Genomic DNA, 25,575 nt, shown 5'->3' on the forward strand with positions numbered 1-25,575 from the left:
ACATTGCTTTCTTACTCCTAATTAACCTACAAAGCAAATAAATATAGATTAGCATGTTGGCTTAAGTCAAGTCAACTATAGTCAACAAGTCAAACATATTCAAAGGTCAACAAGTCAACTAAAGTTGATTCAACTAAGTCAACTTAGGGAATAAAAAATAACAAACACAAATGAAAGGGGTGAAGGATTAGTGAACTTCCTTTCTGAACATGCTTAGTCTTCTTAAGCATGTGCCTCCGTCCTTTGTTGGGGTCAATCCGTCATCATCCTCCCCTCCTTGGAGAGAATTTGACCACAAATTCTTTAAGCCTTTGTAGATGGAGCTTGACTTGATTTGGGGGAGGATTTGCGGTTTATAAAAGGATATTAATAAATAATAAAATATTATTAAATTATGAAATTATGAAATTATAAATATAGTGGATAATAATAAATAATATAACGTTACTTACTTACTTAGTGGAATCTAATACTATATACAATTCTAAACTAACAAATGGCAACTTTCTCTATAAAATAATATATCTGATCCACTTCATTTCAAAATTTTCATTCTACAAATGGTAAAATGGCTAACGTGTCAATCAACCATAATTTTCAGAGTTTTTAAAAAAATTCAAAATTCAATTATTATCACCTTCAAAAAGTTTCTCTCTCTCTTTCTCTCTCTCTCTCTTTTCTTCTCCTCTCTTTCGCGGTCCACACTTTTCATCTTCTTCTCAACCTTCCTCTTTTCTCTGTTTTTCTCACGCACAGACCACAACTCTTCATCTTCCTCTTTTCAGCTGTTTGATAACCCTAGAAGTCGATTTTATTTTCAGTTATCTCAACCGAATAACTCATCTTCTTCTTATATTTTGTGATATCTAACTTTTTCATCCCTTTTTTTTACCGATTTAAACGGAGAAGTATTTTTTGGTTCCAGTTTTCTTAAGCCAACAACTCATTTGCTGCTTCTATTTTGTCAGATCTATCTTCTTCATCCCTTTTTTTACAGGTTTAAATGGATAAATATTTGTTGTTTTGAGTTTTCTTAAGCCAACAACTCATTTTCTGCTTATGTTTTGTCACATCTAACTTCTTCATCCCTTTTTTTACAGGTATAAACGGAGAAATATATTTTGTTTTGAGTTTTCTTAAGCCAACAACTCATTTTCTGCTTATATTTTATCAGATCTAACTTCTTCATCCCTTTTTTTACAGATTTAAACGGAGAAATATTTTTTGTTTTTAGTCTTCTTAAGCCAACAACTCATTTTCTGCTTATATTTTGTCAGATCTAACTTCTTCATTCTTTTTTTTACAAGTTTAAACGGAGAAGTCGATTTTATTTAGAGTTTTCTCAACCGAAACAGTCATTTCTTTTTTTTTTTTGGGAGATCTATCTTTTTCAATCGTTATTTTAGACTTTTAAACCTAGAAGTCTTTTTCAATGCGTTTTTTTACAGGTTTTAAACCAAAAGTCGATTTTTTTTTCAGTTTTCTCATCCGAACAACTCATTTCTTCTTATTTTTTATGATATTTATCTTTTTCAATCGTTTTTTTAGAATTTTAACCCAGAAATCGAACATCTATTTTTGTTCTTATATTTTGTCTGATCTATCTTTTTCATGCGTTTCTTTGTACAAGACTAATATGGCTCACTGCGACATATGGTTTTATTACCTAGATTTCGTTGTTATTTCTACTTTTTTCCAGCGAACAACTCATTATTCTTTTATTTTGTCATATCTAACATGTTTATTGCATCATTGTATTTTCTAGGTTTGCTACATTTCTAATAATCGTTCAGTGCCGCAGATTTAACATCAGGTTTGAAATAAACTTTTTATCTAACTTTTTTTTTCTGTTTATGTAGATCTAACTGTTGTTTATCTGTATTTTTTCACTTTTGCGACCGTTCATCTTCTTTACTTTTCTACCTTCAAATCTCTTTTTCATTTTTTTTCGTTCATGGTTTTTTTTAATAAAGCATTTCTTCAGCAGATCTCTTTATTTTTACCAACTTACACTATATTTTGGCAAAGTTCTTCATTCAAAATAGTTAATCTAACTATTTTTGGCGTTTATCTACTTTGATATAACTGTTTCTTATATTTTTCTTTTGGATACAGGCTTAAAATCAACATTTCAAAGTAATGCAGTAGTCTTCACCAATTTCAACTGGTAAGTAATTTGTATGAAAATCTACCTTTTTCTTCACCAATTTTTCTTTACTTTTTCACCTTTTACAAGCAAACCCTTCATCTTCTTTATTTTTCTTTCTTAAACTCTTTCATTTTTTTTCGTTAATGGTTTTTTTTTAATAATTCATTCTATCACCTAATCTACAAATTTTTACCCAATTTTCATTTTCATTTGCACATTTTTCAAAGAGTTTTTCACATTTTTCAAATCACCCTTTACCCCTTCAAATTCTGCTTTTATAAATCTCCAAATCAACCTGTCAATCAGTATTCAAACGCATTAAATTTCGCACTGCTCGAGATAATGATGAATAAACTGATCCATCGTCTGCCACACGTTATAATAATTAAACTTTATTAGATTCCAATATTAAATATACACCATCCTCAAAAAAATAAACGTTCCAAAATTACATTAAATAATTCTTCTTATACTTTTACGACGTTTCATAATATTTTTTTTATTTAACGTATAATTTTTGAATTCGTATTTATTAACCTCTACTTTTACCACTTAAGACTGTTCAGTTGGTACGGATACTTCCAACAGCTATGACTTCTCCTATTGCTTTTATATATATATATATATATATATATATATATATATATATATATATATATATATATATATATATATATATATATATTCCCTGTGTTTACCAATTCAAAGTCAGACATCTGATTTTTGTACTGTTAACCATTTTGTTCTCTTACAATTTTACTTCATCACCAACCTATTCTGCTTCAATGGAACCATGCCCACACCACAATCCATACTTTCTTCAGACATGGTTGGCGGATTCATTTCTATGTTTTTGAAAGACCAGGTATATTTTTTGATTCAATAACATTTATCTTTCTTATTTAAATTTATTTATTTATTTCTTCTTAACTTGCTAATCTTTTAAGGACTGTGGACACGTCGACCGAGTCTTCATCATACGCTATTGGAAGGACCTTGGTGCTAAATGGACCGTTGTGGATTACCAAAGTAATGTTCACCATGTTACTTACAACATGGATATTCACACTCCAATGATTACTCAAGGCTGGAACCAACTAAGATCTTTCTATGGAGATCAGTCTGACAAGTTGCTTGTGTTCAAATACGTGGGAAATTCATCTTTCGTAGTCCACGTCTCTAAACGTTCTGCAGACACAGGAATCAAGACCAAGTTCCTCAACAATGTTGCCATACGTCGTCCTCTCTCTATGTCGAACTTAATCCATTTTACTGTTGAACTATCCACATACTACTGTCAAGCAAGCCACCTGGTTAGTTTTGAATTTTTGATATTATTTTAAATTTCCATTCCTTTCTAATAATTAATATCTCTTCACATTCTTTTTTCAATATTTGAAGAAAGAATTTGCTACTTATTTTGAAAAGAGTGGACTTTCTTATGTTGTTTTACATGGACCCAGGGGCGAGGTCGAGTGTAAATTGATAATAAGACCTAGGTCTGTTAAGATAGGATCTGGCTGGAAAGACTTTTGTGCTCTTCATCAACTCTCTGTAGAGGATCACCCTGAATTTTTTTTTGAAGTTGAAAGTCAAAGAACAAGCAGAGATATCAAAGTTCTTTATCCAGTTTTTTGGTATTAAAGCTGTAAATTTTTTTTTTTGTTTGAACTTCTTATATATATCAATATATAAGATGATTTATATTGTACTCTTATTTTGTATGCATTTATTATATATCTCAATATATAAGTTATATTTTGTTCTCTTTTATTATATGTATTTTATTATTTTGTATTATTTTTTTCGTCTTCATTTTAGTAATTATAATTTATTCTTAATTTCATTTTCAATTAACAATAATAACCATAACACTAACTGAATTATAATTAATTATTATTATTAGAATCTTATAAGTTATAAATGAATTATAATCTTTTTAACCATTTTTCAATATTAATTGAAAAATAAATTTTAAATGACCGTTTAGAAAGCGTTTTGTATTCCACCGCCTTGAAAAAGTGGTTTAATTGTCTTCAAATCAACCTGTCAATCAGTTTTCAAATGCATTAAATATCGCACTGCTCGAGATAATGATGACTAAACTGCGGATATCCTCTGCTACACGTTAAATAATAAATCAGAAGCCAACAAACGTTTCATTTTTTTAAATTACTTTTAATTTCTCAAGGTTAAATTAATTGCACTGTCCAAGAGTTATCAACAGTTCTCAAGACGATAATCATGATTGCTCTCCGTAATCAACACTAAAACGCTTTGATTACCGCTACATCTTTTCACATTCAAACAATTTTCAACACGATAATAATGACTGCTCTATTTAATCAACAATAAAACTCTTTGATTACCGCTACATCTCTTCACATTCAAACACTTTTGAAGACGAAAATCATGATTGCACTACGCAATCAACACTAAAATGCTTGTATTAGCGCTACATCTCTTCACATTCAAACAATTATGAACACGATAATAATGAATAGTGTACGTAATCAACACTAAAACTCGTTGATTACTGCTACATCTCTTCACATTCAAACACTTTTCAAGACGAAAATCATGATTGCACTACGCAATGAACACTAAAACGCTTTGATTCTCGCTGCATCTCTTCACATTCAAACAACGCTTCTACGTTTACAATTTACAAGTTATCTTCTTTCAATTATACTCATATGTGTTCATCTCTTTAGATCAGATTTGCAGAAGTGCTTCTCCATTACACAGAAGGTATGGATGTATAATTATTACACTTTTATGACCTATGCTTCTGTTCATCACCTTTTTTCTTTATCATCTTCTCCGTTTCATCATCACCATTTTCTTTTCCATTGCACAAACATTTTTAAACCGCTCTATCCTCACCATCTTCTTTTCCATATGACAAACACATTTGATTACTAATACTTCTCTTCACAGTCCAAAAATGCACCTTCCTCTACAATTTTCAACTTATCTTATTTTTCTCATACTCATCTGGGCTATTCTTTCTGATACCAAAGCGCTTCCCATTACACAAAGGTATGCATGTTTAACTTTAATATTTTTATGAACGACATGCTTTTATGTTTCATCGTCTTTTATATTTCATCATCTTTTCTGTTTCAGCAACTTCTATGTTTCTTCATCTTCGATGTTTCATCATTTTCTCTGTTTCATCATCATCATCATTTTCTTTTTTTATCATATTCTCCTTTTCATCATCACCCACTTCTACAATTTTTTTAAGGTATTCTGTTAAACTTTTAACTTTTTATGAACCACACTTCTCTTCACAGTCCTCATAAAAAAATTTGTTTCGTGATTTTCTGTTTTTAATCATAACCATGTTAAACTTTAACTTTTCTATGAACTACACTTCTCAGATGATCATGTTCTCTGATTTTCAATGTTTTTTAAATATTTTATACCATCTACTTAGATGACGACGAAACAATGCATATTGGGTGATCAATCCATACTTGCAACCAAGTGGAAGGGTGGATTCTTTTCTATGTTCATCGAAGAACAGGTTTTTTTTTTAATTCATCAGTTATAAATTATTCACCATTATTATTCTCTGTTGAATTTAAATAATAGATTTTTCATGAACTTTCTTTTTTCTGAAGGATTTTGGTGACGTCAACCGATTGTTTGTCATTACATTAGGCCGTGAACTGGGTCCAGTTTGGACAATTTCTGATAGCAAGGGTAATATGCACCATGTTACCTTCAACATGGATATTTATAATCCAAGGATTACTGATGGCTGGTGTGATATAAGAAAATTCTATGATTTAAAACCACTGAGACTATGTTACTTAAGGCATACTGGAAATTCTGTTTTTGAAATACACCTTTATGATCACTGTTCAAAAACAACTTTGCAAAAATTTCAAACTCATGTTCGATCAAATCTTCCACTCACAACGTCAAAATTAATTCACTTTGAGTTCCGCCTTTCTAAATACAACTGCAAATCAAGCTCTCTGGTGATCTTTCTTACCTTTTTTTTTGTAATCTGTATACCATTATTTTTGTCTTTTTTTAATCTTCGTTTTAATGTATATATATTTTTGTTTTCTAATTATATTTTTTTGGTTTCCGCAGGATTTGAATTCAGACCTATGTAAGTATTTTCGCAATAGTAATTTCTCAGAAATTGTGCTTTACGGTCCAAAAGCACAGGTTCAATGCAAGTTGTTAATTAGAGCTAGATCGGTGAAGATTGGCAGTGGATGGAAAAAGTTTTGTGAACTACATGGACTAGAGGAAAGGGATATAATACTTCTTGAGGTTGACGGTGAAAAAGTAAGCAACGATGTGAATGTGCTGCTTAATATATTTGACTGTTATCATGGCCACTGAAATCATCCCTGAACAATATTATTTTAACGTATTACTTCTTTTGGATGGCCAATGTAATATTTTGTAGCAATTATTATAGACTTTTTTTACATTATATATATATATATATATATATATATATATATATATATATATATATATATATATATATTGGTAAATACAACTTTTTAAATCTGATAATTTTAACTGCTGCATATCTTCTTCCATATACGGATATCTTTGCCATTTAATTCATGTCAGACCCCCAAATGTCATATCAATCATTAAAGCTTTTTCAATTAAATTTTATATTTTACAATATATGACCATGATTTATTTCAGATACATCTCATTTTTAAAAATTTAAACTAAAATTTAATATGATTTTAAAAAAGTAGATTGGTATGACTTCTGCACTGCTCGAGAAATTTCTTAATTCTTTCCACATTTTTTTATGCCGTACCAATCCGTGATATGTAATACTTTATTAATTCTTTATACGAATTTAGTTTTTTGAATATTTGTTATTATATATTATTAATTTAATTCATCCAACCCTTTTGTCTTCTCCCGGAAGTTTCTCGCACTATTGTATGTCATGTAATTTGTATCTATTTTGTTCTAATGAAGTATATTGTGTATTACACTATTTTGTTCTCTTTTTGTACACTTTAATTAATTATTATTCATCCAAATAACCGTTCTCTTTTCTCTGTGAAGTCTGGATTCATACAAACCATGTTCCACCAAAGGTATGTACTTGATTTGTTTTTGTTAACAAATATAGTAATACATGAAGCGTAGCAGTTCATATGTTCTTTTGTACAGTTGTAGGTTTTGTCCATTTGTTAACAAATCCTGAAAAAACATCTTCGCACATAGCTTCTTTCTTCAAATTATTTGTTTATGCAGCCATACTTTTTTGGAGATCTTCATTGTTTCCATATTAGTGATTCAATTAGTGGTTCACTGCTCAATACATCACGCCAAGAGGTAATGTTTTCATTTCAAAGTAAGCTTTTAATGGTTCATCTTCATCAGAAAGCTTTTTTTCCTTTATTTTCCTTTTATATGAAACCTGTGAAAAAAACCATTGCAACACATTACTGGTTTCTGACATCAATAGCTGTTTTTCGCAGTTTTCACAAGAAAATGATAGTATGATTTCTGTAAACCTAGGTCAAATTTTTTTTTCTATTAACATGTCATGTCTATTACTCCATGTTTGCAGATTACTTAATGCTTTTGTACCTCTTGCTTTCTTTAACCATTACAAATTTTACAATCCAAAACCTATGAACCTTTACTTTTTCAAAATTTGCCAAATCCATGTTATCTTTTTCTTACTATCATTGACCAAACAGATATATATTACTCAATAGCTGCTTTGAACCTTTTATTATTTTTTTAATTTTTTTAATAAAATATTTTATAATTAATTATTATCTTTTTTATGTGAGTTTAAATATGTCACCAATGTAATACTTACTTTTTTACTTCTCATTTCTTGAATATCTTTGTGTTGAGATCAACATGTCTCTCTCTGAAGTTCAAAAGCAAACTCAAAATGTAAGCCAAGTTACTCCAGAAAAGGAGAATTGGAATATCATCGTTAGGGTGATACGTTCATGGTTCGTTCCAGATTTCACTAAACAGAGGTGTCCTTTTTCCATGGAGTTGGTTATTCAAGACAAAGAGGTTATTATTCTTCTAATTATTTACCATCATTGTTATGAACAAAATATATGTATGTTAAACATCTTTATATTTATTATATTGATGTATTTCAGGGTTCTAAAATACATGCTTCCATCAAACGTACTCTGATTTACAAATTCCAGACTAAAATTTCTGAAGGTCATGTTTATGCCATACAAAATTTCAGTGTTGCTCCAAATTCTAGAATATACAGAACTACGCACCACCCTTATAAGATTAATTTCCAGTTTGGTACCAAAGTTAGTTTGCTTGATGGTAACTTGGTTTCTGATGTGAAACCACAATACACACCTTTGTCATTATTGACAACCACTGGATTCGATACTGATTATTTAGTTGGTAAGTTAATATTTTTTGTTTTTCTACCATTCATATTTTTTAGTTATCAACAATTATTTCGTCCTTTTATGTTATGACTTCTATTATTTTTTATTTAGATATATTGGGATTACTGGTCGGAGTGGGTACTGAAAGAGAATTGCAAGTTGATGGAAAGACAACAAAATTAAATGTCATTGCAATAGAAGTTGATGGGTATTTTATTTCTATGATATACTACATACCTTTTCATTTCTGTTTAAATAATGATTTGACATAACATTTATTGAATGTTTATGTTTCGAATAGAATGTACTTTGTTTGGTATTTATGTCGATGAACTGAATGTATTTCTTTCAAGTGGAGAAGTACAAACTTGTGCTATAAGTATAGAATTTGTGAAACTCAAAACTTTTCAAGGTAAACTTCTGTGACTTCTTTTACTTTTGTTATATTACAATTTTTATTACCATGATACTTTCACATACACTATGTTTTTAAATTTAGATAAGGTTCAACTTCAAAATTGCAAGTTCTGCACTAGGATTAAGTACAATGTTAACTTCAAGGAAGCATCTGAACTTAAATCAAGGTAATGTTCAAATTGTTATTCATTTATTGCAATACTTTCTAATTTTTTAGTTAATCCATTTTTTTAACTTTAATTTGTATTGCCCAGGATGTTTGAGAACAATGAATCTCCCTCTCAAGAATTAACGCAGCTCTCTCAGACTTCCAAACATACTGTGGAAGAAGACTTTTTAACTCTTACACCTAGGACGACCATTCAAGGTCTTAAAGATTGTAAAGAGGTTAGAATGACTTCTAAATTATTTCATGTAATTTTGTTGTTGTCAATACCTTTTTTCATTAATCTTTTATATATTCAAAGGTTGCAACTTTCATATTGTTTGGAACCATTAACCATATCTTGGATGAGGATGACTGGTGGTATACGGCTTGTGTTTGCAACAAAGCTGTTTATCCAGATTCAAAGATGTTCTTTTACGAGAAGTGTAACAAGCATGTTATAAAAGTCTTTCCAAGGTTAACTTTAACTTTATTAAACTTAATGCCAATTTACATATATGATTATAATTTACACTTTTGGGAATTAATACTTTTATATATTTTACAGATATAGGATTAAGGTTCGAGTTATTGACTCATCCGATTCCACCACATTTGTTTTGTTTGATAGGGATGCAACCACCCTTTTCAAAAAAACCTGTGCTGATATGTTAGAGTCTCATGATAAGGTATACTCTTGAATATATCAACTTATATATATACAGTAATAAGCACAGTGCGATATATCTCTCTGAATATGATATTAAATTACTTTGTTATCGTAGATGAATGGTTGTGGGAATTTTCCTAAGGAGTTTGAAGAATTAGTTAATAAAAGTCTGTTGTTTAAAGTTGAAAGTAGGAACGATCAAACTTTCAAACTTGAACAATCTTTCAGAGTGAAGAAAGTATGTCTTGATGATGATATAATTTAGAAGTTCAATGATTCTTCGTTGAAATCTATGGTAATATATAACTTTAAATTAATTTTCTTAACCTTCTTAAAGGATGTTTATGCTGGCAATGGTGAGTTTAGCAGAGAAAAACAGCGTGTAGTCAATGAGTCTACTGTTGATATTACAGAGGTATACAAATTTAATAAATTTCATTTTTTGTTAATGACGTATTATTTTATTAATTTTATTAGTTTTTAAACTGTACTATAGGATTTATTAGTCAGATTTACCAAAGAAACAATTGAGTGTGCATCCCAATCTCCTGACTTAATCAAAGATACTGCTACGAATGAGGATGGTAACACTTCACTTAAGAGAGAATCTGCAAAGAAGACCTTATCACTTGAATCCATCGAAGAAGACACTGTTCCACTAAAGCTGCTAAAAAGAAATATTAAGAAGGAAAAATTAGTCAAACAATAAATGATTTTAGTTTTAATATTTGAAGACAATTTCTTTTATGTTTGACAATTTGGGACTGTAATATGTGTACGCATGGTTATGTCTTCAATTTCCTTTAAACTATAACTTTGATATTTAATTTGATTATAACTATATTATGCTTTTATTATGGTTTTATTTGTTACAAATTATATAATTTTATTTCTTCCATCCGCTGGTTTGTAAAATATTGTTGACATTTTTCAATTATTGTCAACAAACTTGATTGCCAGCTACATCAAAACGTTTTAAAAGTGATATTATATTTTAGCATCAATTATTTATCAATTATTTTTTATAATAATAAAATAACTTTTATCAAAAACTTATTTAGAAATTCCAATTTATTAGTTATATTTATTTTCATAAATGCATGATATATTTTTCTTAAACAACCGAATTTAGATATTCTCATTTCTTATTTACATTGGTTTTCATAAATAATATATATTTGGCAAACTAATTAAATGTTGACACATTTTAAGTTATGGCAACAGAATTGGCTGCCATACACAAATTTGAATCATTTTTCTTTGTAATGGTTACCAAGTTTATTAAATAAATTCCATTTTCATTTTCATATATCTAAAAAAGAAAAATTTAATATATCATAAATTTACAACCAATTATTATATATTAACTTACTACGTCAATTTCGATTCCATTTGTCTTAATATAATATATAGATATATATATTAATATTTATCTCTATATATTTTATATATATATATATATATATATATATATATATATATATATTGGTTGTTACTTTATTATATCCGCCGTATTTAATATTGTATCAAAAAGTCTTTATTTTATTATATATTATATTATATTATATTATGATATTATTATATTTTAAAAATATTTTATAACGTAATATCTTTATAATTTTATATTGTCCTTTTAATGGTCTACCCGTTTTCCAAAGTAATAATTACATTACTGTTTTGAAATCTAATTGTAATCGTCCCGTCTTTTCATGTGGGATTTTTCCTCTATAAATGTTCATCTGCATTCTACCATCAGAACCACACTTGAAGATAAGTTCCGTCATATTCTCCATTTTTCCTACTCTATTTCTACTTCCATTCTGAAAGTCCTACCAAATGGAGAACAACTTCAACCAAGAACAAGTTCTTAATAGAATGAGTAGGTACCAGTTCTGTATTATCCACCTTGAGGATGAGGTACGTCTTTGGTAAATTTTTGTATACAGTTTTGGTTTTACAAAAATTCTTCTACTCTTCTTATTTTTTTCACGGATTTGAAATTATATTATCATTTTTTCTTCAACTAATCTATGTTGTTGTTCAAAAAAATTATATCCTTGGAGGTTGTTGGGTTTGTGGATCGTGCATTCGCCATTCTTTATGATCACGAACTTGAACGTCAATGGACTTTAACAGATGAAGAAGGCAATAGACATGTCGTCACTTATAACAAGAATTTACAGAAACCAATGGTAATAGGAGGATGGAATGATTTAAGGGAATTTTATGAACTACACGATAACCACAATATTTATTTTGGATATGTTGGTCATTCTTGCTTCCACATCACTTTTTTTCCATGTAAATGCAAACCTTTATCTATTGGACGTTTTCTTAAAAGACTTCAAGCAGATGAACCACTTTTCAATGGACCGAAGTTGCATTTTTGCATATTTCTGAATCCAAACCAATGCCATGCTAGCCATCTGGTGAGATTCATTTCATTTATATTTATATTTATGTATTTTAATTTTTTTAAACAATTTAATCGATATCTTAAACTGATTAATAATTTTTATTGAATTCTTTAATTACATTCTATGTGTTAGGATTTGCCTTCTGATTTTGGCAATTATCTTCGTCAAGGAAGATTTAAATACATTCTTCTTCATGGACCGCGCAAAATAGTGAAGTGCAAACTACTCTTGAGAAATCATCCAAAGAAGTCTAACAAAATAGGAAGTGGGTGGAAGGAATTTTGTACTGCTCATGGATTTGATCAACCTATTGACTTGGTGTTTGAAGTTGATCAGATGAAAAGCAATCAGACTGTCAAAGTGCTTACATATTGTAATCTTTAATTTACAGTTTCTTTTATGGTGTTATTTGAAACTTTTAATTATAATTAGTTTTGTTTTCATGTCTGCTACTTAGGTAGTTTTCAAGCTACAAGTTTTTATATCTTCAACAATGCATATGTATAGTTCTATTTTGTTATTAATGAAATTCCTTTGCACATTGTCTCAAATTCTATGAATTCCAATAAAAAGTTTATTCTTAATCTTTAATTCATCGACTCTAATTGATACATACTAGAATTTAATTTAACATATTGAAATGAGTTATAATTAAACATAATTAAATATGTTATAGGTAAACATACATGTATGGTTATATCTTGGTTTAGTATGTTATAAGTAAACATACATGTATCGATACATGTTATAATTTTGCAGACATCATGAAAAAAGAATGGCACATACTTGGTATGAAATTGTACTCTTTGTTCTACTATATATAGTACTGCATAAAAAAGACGTGTTGTAGTACCTACATAAAAAGCATATTTTTTGTTCCTTGTAAGAACAAATCAAATATCAAAGAATTACTATATATATGAATGTTTCTGATCTATTACCAGTCACCACTGCATACTATTACTATTTATAATCTTAGTCTACTGCTAAATACTTTTTGTAGTCTTACAATTGCTTCCTATTACAATTACAAATATTTTTGTTTCCAAAATTGTGATTAGAGGTACAATCTCCCAAAAAAAGTTTAACAAAATCATTCACCAATATAGTAATAAAACAGATAACACTTTTTCATCCATTGAGTCAACTTATCTTTGTTTTTGTTTATTCCATTGACACCTTTGAAAGTATTCCATATGTTTTCTGCTGAAATGGAGGAAAACGATTGTAAAAATGCAAGGCTGAGGAGGAAGTTGGTGCTACAACAAAGGTTTAATGCAAGAAGTAATCAACATGCAAGTAATTTTCTAACATATACCTTGAATCATTTGACTGCACAATCTCTTCATCAAACATTTATTTACAAATTCTGCATTTCTATGTTTATATCTTCTTTGCAGATTACAAAGAACAGAATGCAAGAAAAAAACCAAAAATCGCCAACCATTGTTCTCAAAGTATAAAAATATCAGTTTATTTTTTCTCTATTTGAAAAAATATATTTTGATTTGAACTTGACAACATAGATTGATAATCAAATATCTTTGCTGTTTTAATAATAGATAAAAGAAGTGAATCTGATAAATTAGTCCATAATAGTATCCAAAGGAAGCCATTACAAGAGTTGCATCTTAGTAAGTATTCTTCTTCTTACCTCTTTCTTTAAATAGTGTTGTTACATTGTTGTTACATGAATGCCATATGTATGGTTTTGTATTGTTGGACATAAAATGCTGCTACAATAAACATTTTTCAGATTTGGAAAACAACAACAATTTTCACAATATTAAATCAAGATTTCAGTCAACAATTGGTAAGTTATATTTTTTTGTTTTTGAAGATTACTATTGCAATATCACTTTAACAAATTATAAACAATTGTTTATTTTAATGCAGTGTCTGGAAACAATATATCAAATTCTTCAACTACTTTAGTTGAAGATCCAATTCAAATAAACTTAATGACTTCACAATCCGCAGTTTCTACTATAACATACAATACTCCTTGTGGTAAATTTCTACATTTAGCTGTATTTCTACATTGATCTTTAATGATTTCTAATGATTCTATTCATTTTTTTTAATGATTTCAGTTCTCAGCAATAGCATTCACAGAAGTTATGTACAAAATAATTACAATTGCAGTGCAGGTAAGTAGGTCTTACTCATATATACAAAAGTTCATACTGAAAATGACATTGAATGTAACATAATTGTTTTAATAATTCTTTTCCATAGGTGCCACATCTGGAGTTCAAAATCATTCATATTCTGTCTCTAACAATAAAGTTGTCAAATATCTTTTTCAAGTCATACAATTACTTCAAAACAGATTCAATCTTCATGATGAAACAACAACAGAACAACATTGTTCAGACACAAGAAATGATGATTCAACAAGAACAACATATGAAGGTAATTCAGATCTTGAATTGCTAACTTATTGATTTCAATAAATTCCTTTTTTAAATTAGTAATTACTTTTCATTTTGCTAATATTGTAGGAGATAGTACAAGTACTACAATTACAAACGAATTGTATTGCAAAGGAGAGTTACAAGGTAAAGTCACACAAAATTGTACATAATTTCATACATAAAATATTACTTGATGTGCTAATGCTTTATGCTTTTTGTTCAGAACTACTCAATATTGGAGATCCTTGCTTGGAATGCCCATACTATCAAGCTCAACTGTGGTATGAAGAAAGAGCAGAAAAAAGTAACACATCAAAGGAAGTTCAATTTTCATTATGTTGTCAAAAGGGAAAAGTCCAAATTCCACTACTAAAAAAACCACCTGATCTTCTTGAAGGTTTGTTAAATGGTGTAGATCGTAGAAGCAAATCATTTTTACAGAATATAAGATTGTACAATAGCATGTTTTCATTTACTTCAATTGGTGGTAAGATAGATACTTCAATGAACAATGATTCTGCTCCACCACAATTTATTCTTAATGGTCATAACTATCAACGTATTGGAAGTTTATTGCCAGAACGTGGATCAAAGCCAAAGTTTGCACAAATTTACATATATGACACCGAAAATGAATTGAGTAACAGACTAAAGCATTTCAGGTTAGTTGAAATGAGTAACATATATGCTGAAGTTATTTGCTGAAATGAAAAATTGAAATACATATGTTGACATTTCTTTTCTTTATTATGTTTTAGGTCTAACAGCAAGGAATCTGATCTAGATCAATCATTGGTTGCTGATTTGATTCAAATGATTGACATTCACAATGTTCTTGCGAAATATTTTAGAAGAGTAAGAGAATTGTCACTGCAACATATGGAATCAGATTTCACACTAAGACTATTTAGAGGCAGAAACAAAGACCCTAGAGTATACAACACACCTTCATGTGATGAAATAGCTGCTCTAATAGTTGGTGATTTTGGCAATCTGGATGTAGGCAGAGATATCATTGTCAAAAAAATTTCTGGTGAATTAACAAGACTGCATGAAACTCACACAGCTTTCATTCCACTTCAGTATCCTCTAATGTTTCCATATGGAGAAGATGGTTATCAAGAAGATATTCTAATCAGAGAGTCTCATTCAAGAAGTCAATCCAGGGTCAGAATTAGAATTTCGTTGCGAGAATTTATTACATTTAGAATACATCAAAGATCTATAGAACCTGGAAATATTGTGAATGCATGTCGATTATTCCAACAGTTTTTGGTTGATTGTTATACAATGGTGGAAGCACAACGACTGTCGTTCATTAGAGCTAATCAAAAGTTAATTCGTTGTGATATTCTTAATGGATTACAAGAGGCTGTTAATAGAGGAGAGACAGATCCTTCTTTAATTGGAAGACGTATTGTACTGCCTGCTTCATTCACTGGTGGTACAAGATACATGTTCAACAATTGTCAAGATGCTATGGCTATTTGTAAAAAATTTGGCTATCCTGATTTGTTCATTACTATAACATGCAATGTCAATTGGAGCGAAATAAAAGACTTTGTTTTACCAAAAGAGTTGTCACCATCAGATAGACCTGATATTGTATGTAGAGTATTCAAAATGAAGCTGGATGAAATGATGACAGATTTCAAAAAAAAAGGACTTCTTTGGAAAAACCACTGCAGGTATGTTCTATAAGCATTATTATAGACTGTATGAATATTTTTGAAATTACATTTTTTTAACTATTTAATTTGTTCTGTTATATATGCAGGAATGTACACAGTAGAATTTCAAAAGAGAGGTTTACCTCATGCACATATACTTTTATGGTTGGATGGAGAAAGCAAATTGAAAAATTCAACTGATATTGATAAAGTAATATCAGCTGAATTGCCCAATGCGGATTTGTATCCAAAATTGGAAAAAGTTGTAGCAAGTTACATGATTCATGGACCATGCGGACCTACGAGATATACTTCACCATGCATGAAAGAAGGAAGATGTTCCAAATTTTATCCTAAAAAATTCACATCTTCAACTAATATTGATGAAGATGGATATCCATGCTATATAAGACTTGATAATGGTAGATTTGTTGAGAAGAATGGAATTAAGCTGGACAATAGAAGTGTTGTTCCTTACAATCCACCACTTCTAATGAGGTATCAAGCTCACGTGAATACAGAGTATTGCAACAAGACCAATTTAATAAAATATTTGTTCAAATATGTCAACAAGGGTCCTGACAGAGCTACTCTTAAAATAAGCAACAACTCTGCACAATGTGACAAAGAAACCATTATTGATGAGATCAAGAGGTATTATGATTGTAGGTATCTATCACCATGTGAAGCAACTTGGCGAATATTTGCTTTTGACATCCATCATAGATGGCCTCCTGTTCAGAGATTGACATTCCATCTTCCTGGACAACAATCAACTTTGTTTAAAGATAATGATGATATTAATGTGATTTGCAACAGGTACGAAAATGCTAACACAATGTTTCTAGCTTGGTTTAAGGCTAACAAAGTTTATACAGAAGGAAAAGAATTGACTTATTCTGAATTTCCAAGCAAATTTGTGTGGTTTGCTAAAGAAAAAGAATGGAAACCAAGGAAGAAAGGCTACAACATTGGTAGACTTACTTATATTCCTCCGGGCTCTGGAGAACTTTATTATTTGAGGATATTACTCACCATTCAAAAAGGTTGTATTGATTATGAAAGCATTAAGACCATTGATGGGAAATTTTATGAAACATACCAAGATGCTTGCTATGCTTTGGGATTGTTGGCAGACGATAAAGAATATATTGATGCAATCAAAGAAGCAAGTGAATTTGCTTCGAGGTATCAACTTAGAAGATTATTTGTTACTTTGTTGTCCATGAATACAATTTCTAAACCAGATATAGTTTGGAATTCTACATGGAGTATCTTATGTGATGGAATTTTGTACCAAAAGAGAAAGGAAATGAGATTACCAGGTATTTTATATTGTTATTTTTGTAATTCAATAAAAATATATCTTTTAATTGCATTATTTTGTTTATGCAGGTCTTCAAATTGAGATTGCTGAATTACAAAAAATATGTCTCATGGAAATACAAGAAATGCTAATGTCAAATGGTAGATGTTTGAAAGATTATCCTTCATTACCTCAACTTGATATTTCATATGTACATACATTCAATAATAGATTTATTGTTGATGAGCTGCAATATAATAAAGAAGACATGGCAAAAGAACATGATATTTTGCTTAAAGCACTCAATGATGAACAAATTCATGTATATCAGGATATCATGACAACAGTTGTTTCAAACAAGGGAGGATTCTTCTTTTTATATGGCTATGGTGGTACAGGTAAAACGTTTATGTGGAAGACATTGTCAGCTGCTCTAAGAAGTAAGGGCATGATTGTTTTGAACGTAGCATCAAGTGGAATTGCTTCTTTACTACTTCCTGGTGGAAAAACAGCACACTCTACCCTCTACATCCCACTGTTAATTAATGATGAATCAACTTGCAACATAGCGCAAGGTACTCTCCGTGCTAAACTTCTGATGGCAACCAATTTAATTATCTGGGATGAAGCACCAATGATGAATAGAATGTGCTTTGAGGCATTTGATATAACACTAAGAGATATTATGCGAAATGTTGATGATGCCAATAATGACAAACCATTTGGTGGCAAAGCAGTTGTTTTAGGAGGTGACTTCAGACAAATTCTACTCGTTATAAAGAAAGGATCTAGGTTTGATATCATCAAATCAGCCATCAATTATTCAGAGTTATGGAATTGTTGTAAAGTGCTCAAACTGTCCAAGAACATGAGATTAAGTACTACAACAAACAATCAAACAGCCAATGATATCAAAGAATTTGCTGATTGGATATTTAAAATTGGAGATGGCCAAATGGATGTAAATGAGAATGGTGAGTGCATGGTAGAAATTCCAGAAGAGCTGCTGATTATAAATACAGATGTACCTTTATTGTCATTGGTTGAATTTGTCTATCCTCAATTTGTGGTTAACATGATGAATCCAAATTATTTTGATGATGGAGCAATCTTGTGCCCAACTAATGATTCTGTAGAGCAAGTCAATGATTTCATGTTCTCTTTATTAGGTGGTGAAGAGGTGACTTATTTAAGTTCAGATACACCTTGCCAATCTAATGAACAAGATGAAGTTCAATCTGAATGGTTTACATCTGAATTTTTAAATGATATCAAATGTTCAGGGATACCAAATCATAAACTCAAGCTCAAAATAGGTGTGCCAATTATGCTCTTGAGAAATATTGATCAAGCAAAAGGTCTTTGCAATGGCACAAGATTGCAAGTCAACCATTTGAGTAAAAATGTAATCTCTGCAACTGTAATTACTGGAAAAAACATTGGTGACAAAATTTTTATTCCAAGAATGGATTTAGTGCCATCTGATTCAGGATTGCCTTTCAAATTCCAAAGAAGACAGTTCCCAATTTCATTATGCTTTGCAATGACGATTAACAAAAGTCAAGGACAAACACTTTCTAGAGTGGGACTTTATCTTCCACAACCTGTATTCACACATGGCCAACTATATGTTGCTATTTCTAGAGTGAAAACCAAGAGAGGATTGAAAATACTTATATTGGATGAAAATGGAAATATCACAAACACAACTAAAAATGTTGTGTACAAAGAAATTTTTGAAACTCTTTGACAATGAACACATTATAGGTATGTCATTTCTAATTTTCTTTTAATTTGAAAGTTTGTATAAATTTAGATGCATGATCTATTGTTATAATTAAAATATTTGTTATAATTTTGTTGTTCAATGCAAGATCTATTGCCTAAAGTCCAAGGCTTACAATGAACATCATGCTGATTTAAGAAGTAATAAAATTTGTGTACCAAAGGAAGTTATGAAGTTGATTAACCAAAAACAGATTATAGGTATGTAATTTGGTCTTCTTTTATTGTTATTTTTTAAAGACATTATATTATAACCTTATAGGTTAATAAATATTACAAAATCAATTCCTATTATCAAAAATATTACATTTAAAAAAACCCGTGAGTTGCACGAGTAGAAAGACTAGTATAAATACAATGAAAAAAGAAACATTCACAAATATCATAATTCACATTATATCACGACATTTATAAATGTCATTACTATTAAAGATTGTTTATAGTAGTGACATTTATAAATGGCGTAATATAATGTGAATTATGATATTTGTTAGTATTTCACTTTTCATTGTATTTGTTTTTCACTAAGTAATTTTTAAAGGCTATTAGTTACCTCTTTAAAACGCCTCTTAATACAATGTGTAAAGTGGCGTTTGTTGTGCGTTTAACTGCAAAACGTCATATTAAACTTTGTGGTGACAAGAATTACGATGCTTTCAAAAGACGTTGTGCCCGTAAATAAGGACGTTTAAAAACGTCATTATTTACAAAAACAAAACACTATAACTTATATGATTTTTTGTAGTGCTACTATTACTACTGCTACTAATAATAAAAAATAAAAATAAATAATAACAATAATAATAATAACAACACAAATGATAATAATAATTATACTAATAATTCTAAAAATAATAATAATATAAAACAATAATTATAATAACATTAATAATAATAATAATAATAATAATAATAATAATAATAATTGTAATAAAATTAATAATGATAATAATAATAACAATATTACTAACTATTATAAATAATAATACTTATAAATAATGTTATAAATAATAATATATAATAACAATAATACTAATAATAATACTTATAATAATATACTAATAATTAGAAATATTAATATAATACTTATAATAATATTATAAACAATAATATTAATTGAGATAGGGGCATTCATAAAGAATAAAGTAATAGAACAGGACATTTATTTGAAAATGAAATTTTAAAATGACAAAAGAACCCACAATTTTTGTACCACCGTTCATATCCAACAAGTCCTTGGTGAAAATCTTTATGGCCTGATTTCTCAAGGTCAAGTTGAAACTAACTTATCGTAAAACTCAAATAATTAAAAGATGGTTGAATAAGTCATTGTAAAACTTAGTATGTATTATCTTCATGTGAAATTTAGTATATTGTAAACATATCATTTCCATTATTGTAAGCTTTACAATGTACATTTTAAAACTTGTAAAAAGATATATTTAGAGAAGTGAGCTAGAAGGTAATAAATGTGGTAATTAATGAACGCAATTAATGTACCTCAAATTTTGTGCTATTTATATTATGTTTATGGGATTATCACCTAGATGGGTCTGACTTAGATGACTAATTACCTTAATTATTCTTGGGATAATTCAACTGCTTAATCATACCTTAATCATAATCTTAAACATGTTTTTCATATGTTGGTTCCAGTAGGCTGACATGTAGCAGGCTAGGTCGTCATATTGATCTTGTTGACCAATATCTAGCCGACCACACTGCAATAGTAAATGGCCATATCCTAAGGGCTGACTACACTTAGGTGTAGATGGCCGAGGTGCCCTTGGACATATATGCTACACTGAATTTACATGTCATTCAATTTGCAATGATTTTACATTTGATTTAACCTTTTAAACAAAGTGTATATATTCACAACATATATATCTTACAAAAGTGACGTTTGAATAAGATCTTAATTTGAGTGCCTTATGGGTTAATTTAAATGGTGAATGTAAACCAAAGTGTACATATTCATAACATATATGTCATGATTACATAAGCAATTTTTAACCATACATGCACTGAATAAATATACAATTGCTAATGAAGAGACATAATGCAACACCCATGATATGTTGATGAATGTAAAAAATCTACATACTGAATTTTAAATATATCCAATAACACATATATGTAACTTCCCTCAAACCTCAAGGCTATAATCAACCACAATCATGATCTTCCTACCAAGCATAGACCCTTGTTTGACACCTTCATAGGTTTCTCCCCACATGCATTGCAAGAATTCTCAATTTTTGGATCAATTGTCGTGGCTTTCGTGGTGTTGTCATGCTTGTTGGCTTGTGTAAGTGTTGAACGCACCCTTGCATGAGGCTTAATTCGGTTAAGGCAAAAGCCTGATAACCTTGCTCCTCTCTTTCCCATGCCTTTCAATGTATGTAGAAAAACACCAATTATACTATAAGAGAGAATGAACAAAACAATAGAGAAAAAGCAACAATAATACCTGTTAGGGTTGACAAATTTTGTAAAATGTTGGCCACGTTAACATTATAAAAAGGAGATTGAATATATTTTTGAAAATATTTGGGAAAACATTTTCACTAAAGAGGCTATTAGTAATTATACGAGTGTCACTCAGTTATGTGACGTCTGACTTGTCCAAAAGGAAGGAGTGTAGAAGAGTATTACGACAAGTTGACTATGGTAAAAGAGAAAATCATAAATAAAAAAGAGGAGGAAAAACTTAAGAAAGATGAAGGAAAAAGAAGTATTACATTCTACATCATCTAATGAAATTGTTGAAGAATAATCTTTAAAAGAAGATTCAACATTTATTATTCCTTCTTCTATAACAACTTTTGATTTTGCTTCTTCTTTTAAAATTATTAATTATGGTAATGATAGAGGACTATCACTGGATTCCATACAAGAAGAACTTGAAGATGAACCTATACAATTCAAAGAACTTATCACAAGGGTAAGGAGCAAGAGATGGGAAGAACTTGAAGATGAACCTTTACAAATTAGTTTATATTTTTTGGTTTAGGCATTCTTTTAAGGTTTCTATGTTTTCTTATACTTAAGTGTTTATATAGAGAAGCACCAAAAGCTTATGTAGATATTTTTGAGTCATATTATATGCATTTGCATTCTTTGAGAGAGGATTCTCTTAATTCTCGAAATAGAACTCTGATTCTTATCAAAGATTAATATCTTTGTGGCGAATCTCCACTTGACTTATCAATCTACTACATTGTGGCATCCTTTATCCTTGTCTTATTTTGCATTCTTCTCTGATTTATTTTGTTGTGCCTTTTGAGGATTCAAATTTAGAAGCAATCATACTCTTTCATGGATGAGATCATATCATCTGGTATCTTGAGCAAGGTTCTAGATTGAATTTCCTCCTTTATCTTAATTTTTTTCTTGTTACATAAAGAAAACAAAAGAAAATTGAATGTTTGTGTTCTGTGTTTTGTTTTGAAATTTTGTTTAGTTTATTGTTCCTAGAATTTTTTAAAGAGTATAAGCCCAAAAGTTTTATCAAATTTAGTTGAGTTTTTAATTTTCCGTGTTCTTCATTTAGATTGTGCATTTCTACATTTGATTCGCGAAAATTAATTTTTTTTGGGTTTTTCTATTAATTGTAGTCCCAATTAACTGTTTTCTTTGGTTTTCAAGAGTTTGGGTATTTGAAGGGCAATCTCTTAGTTTTCTACGTTTGTGTTGAACTACAAAAATTGATGAAAAAAAGAAAGAATAATGGATCCAAGTCAAAAGAAAACAAATATATATTGCAAGAAAAGAAAAAAAAATAACGATCCAAGAGCAAAAACAAAAATGAAGGATTCAACACAAAGTTTTGCCGCAATTTTATTTGTGGTTTATAGATCTATTAAATTGCAATCAGTCTTTTTCTTAGAGTCTTTGTGTTGTCTCCTTTAACTCTTTTTGGTAGTCCTATTATTTTCTAATTTTATCATTTTATGTCTGTAAAATTTCTTGAAGTTTTGTCTAAAGTTTTTTATTTTCTTTAACCACATGAGCTAAGATTTAGATCTCGCAATGTTTTTCACATTGTTTGTTAATTATTTTCTTAAGCTACTACTAGAGTTCTTTGCCAAGCGCTAAAGGGGATTTTAGTGGTAAAAGACAAGAGAGTACATTCAAGAAAAGGCCTATAAGTGTGATACACGAGTGAGAATTTGAGTAAAACAATTATAAGAGTGGTGAGGTCCTAAAAAGATTATTATTACTAATATTTTCTTGCAAGACATGGCTTCTTCCCAGAATAGTGATCCTCCATCACATAAGATTGCGACAATGATGGTTGCACTTGATAAGATCACCTTACAAATTACTCAAATGTAACAACACACTCAACAACAGTTTGAAACACACCAAAAGTCTAATGAAGATTTGAGCGTGATATTGGAAGGGGTGTAAAGAAGGAGAAGGACACAAGATGATTAAGACCATTCTTCTCATAATGATGAAGAGGAGCATATTTTTAGACTAAGAAGAGGCCAAAGACGAGGGAATTTTGGGAAGCACACCCCTAAGAGGGATAATGATGAAGAGAAGCATGGCTTTAGACCAAGGCAAGGCTAAAGATGAGAGGCGGTTGGTAACCACACTCCTAGAAGAGATAAGATGTGGAGGAAGATTATAATCTCCAAATTTAATGGAGCTAATGTCCCAAAAGCCTATCTGGCTAGGAAAATGAAGCTTGACTAAATCTTCAACTCTTATGATTATGAAGATGATGATGATAAGGTTCTTATAGCATCCTTGGAGTTTGAAGGCTATGTTAAGAATTGGTGGAATCAAATTACCTGGACATAGCAAGAAGGAGAAGGTTGTCAATCTTTACATGGGAGTAGTTAAAGGTAGCTATAAAGGAAACATTGTGCCCCTTAATTATAAAAAGGGGATCTTCAACATATTACAAAGAGTTACATTAGGAAATAAGAGTGTTGAAGAGTTTGTCCAAGAGATGGAGGTCACTTTGATAAAAACTTAATTAGAAGAAACACCTATGACTACAATGGCTAGTTTCTTGAAAGGATTAAATAGGAAGATTCAAGATGTGGTGGAAATTCACCATTATGAGACCTTGGAGGATCTTATTCACCAAGCCACCAAAGTGGAACAACAACTTAAGAGAAGAAGCTCCTACAGGAAGTCTTCTCATGAAGAAATAAGGAGAAATATAAAAAGAAGGGAGCTACTTCTATCATTCCTAAATGAGTTTGGTTCTTTATTGTGTGAAAATGTGTTGTGCCTCTGTTGGTTTATTATAACGACATCGATTCATTATTACAACTTGAATAAACATATTTAATGTATTTAAACGACAGTGTGTTGATCCTTGCTTTTATTAATGTTATAAAAACCCACTAATGAAAGTAATAGTGACACGATAGTATTTTGGTTCTCCCATTTTTTGTAAAAACCCTTTCATGAATGTAACATTGGTTTTGAAGTTACTTCTTCTCTTCAAAGTTTAACAGGTAATTTCTTTTAACAATGTTCCTTTTCTTTATAATTTATTTAGTTCTTTTGTTTTTTTCAATAGATTTAAATATATTAACATATATTATTTTCTTATTGTCATGATTTTTTTTAAATATCAATGTTTATATTGAGTAGTTGATTTTATTGATGATCATAATCATCCACTTCATCCACCAGAAACAATTCATCTATTGGATTCTCAATGACAAATAGAAGATTTTCAAGCATAAGAAATTGAAATGGCTGAACATGTAGGGATTCAACAAAAGGCATCATTTTATTTGATGAGTGAATATAAAGGAGGTAGAGAGAATTTAGGCTATACAAGAGAAGATATAAAGAACTATCTGAACTCAAAGAGGATAAGGAAAATGGCATATAGTGAAGCTAGAAACATGTTACAATGTTTCCAATAATAACTAATAAATAATCCTTCATTTTTTTTCATGCCTACCCAATGGATATCGAATAACAAATAACAAACATATTTTTGGCTGATGCAAGAATTTTATATGACTGTCATTGTTTTAGAGATGTCATTTCATTGGATACAATTATTGTACAAATGGATATCATAGTCCCCTTACAATTTTCTTGGGATTTAATCATTATAAAGGATGAGTGATATTTGGGGAAACCTTATTGTTTGACGAGATCATTGAGTCCTTCAAATTGTTCTTTCAAACCTTTTTACAAACACACAATAAATAAACTCCATAA

The 25,575-nt window shown here is 29.7% G+C and overlaps 1 protein-coding gene across 1 annotated transcript; it reads left to right on the plus strand.

The window, feature by feature from the left end:
• Nucleotides 1-2,942: 2,942 nt before the first annotated feature.
• Nucleotides 2,943-19,396, plus strand: LOC114163486. The gene is made up of 9 exons (XM_028047795.1): nt 2,943-2,978; nt 3,097-3,462; nt 5,592-5,681; nt 5,779-6,141; nt 6,260-6,460; nt 8,024-8,194; nt 8,287-8,554; nt 8,653-8,749; nt 18,229-19,396. Exons 1-9 carry the CDS (start codon nt 2,943-2,945, stop codon nt 19,331-19,333), a joined length of 2,697 nt encoding a protein of 898 aa, XP_027903596.1. The 3' UTR covers nt 19,334-19,396.
• Nucleotides 19,397-25,575: the final 6,179 nt, after the last annotated feature.

Source organism: Vigna unguiculata, chromosome 9, assembly GCF_004118075.2.
Source record: "Vigna unguiculata cultivar IT97K-499-35 chromosome 9, ASM411807v1, whole genome shotgun sequence".
NCBI lineage: Eukaryota > Viridiplantae > Streptophyta > Magnoliopsida > Fabales > Fabaceae > Vigna > Vigna unguiculata.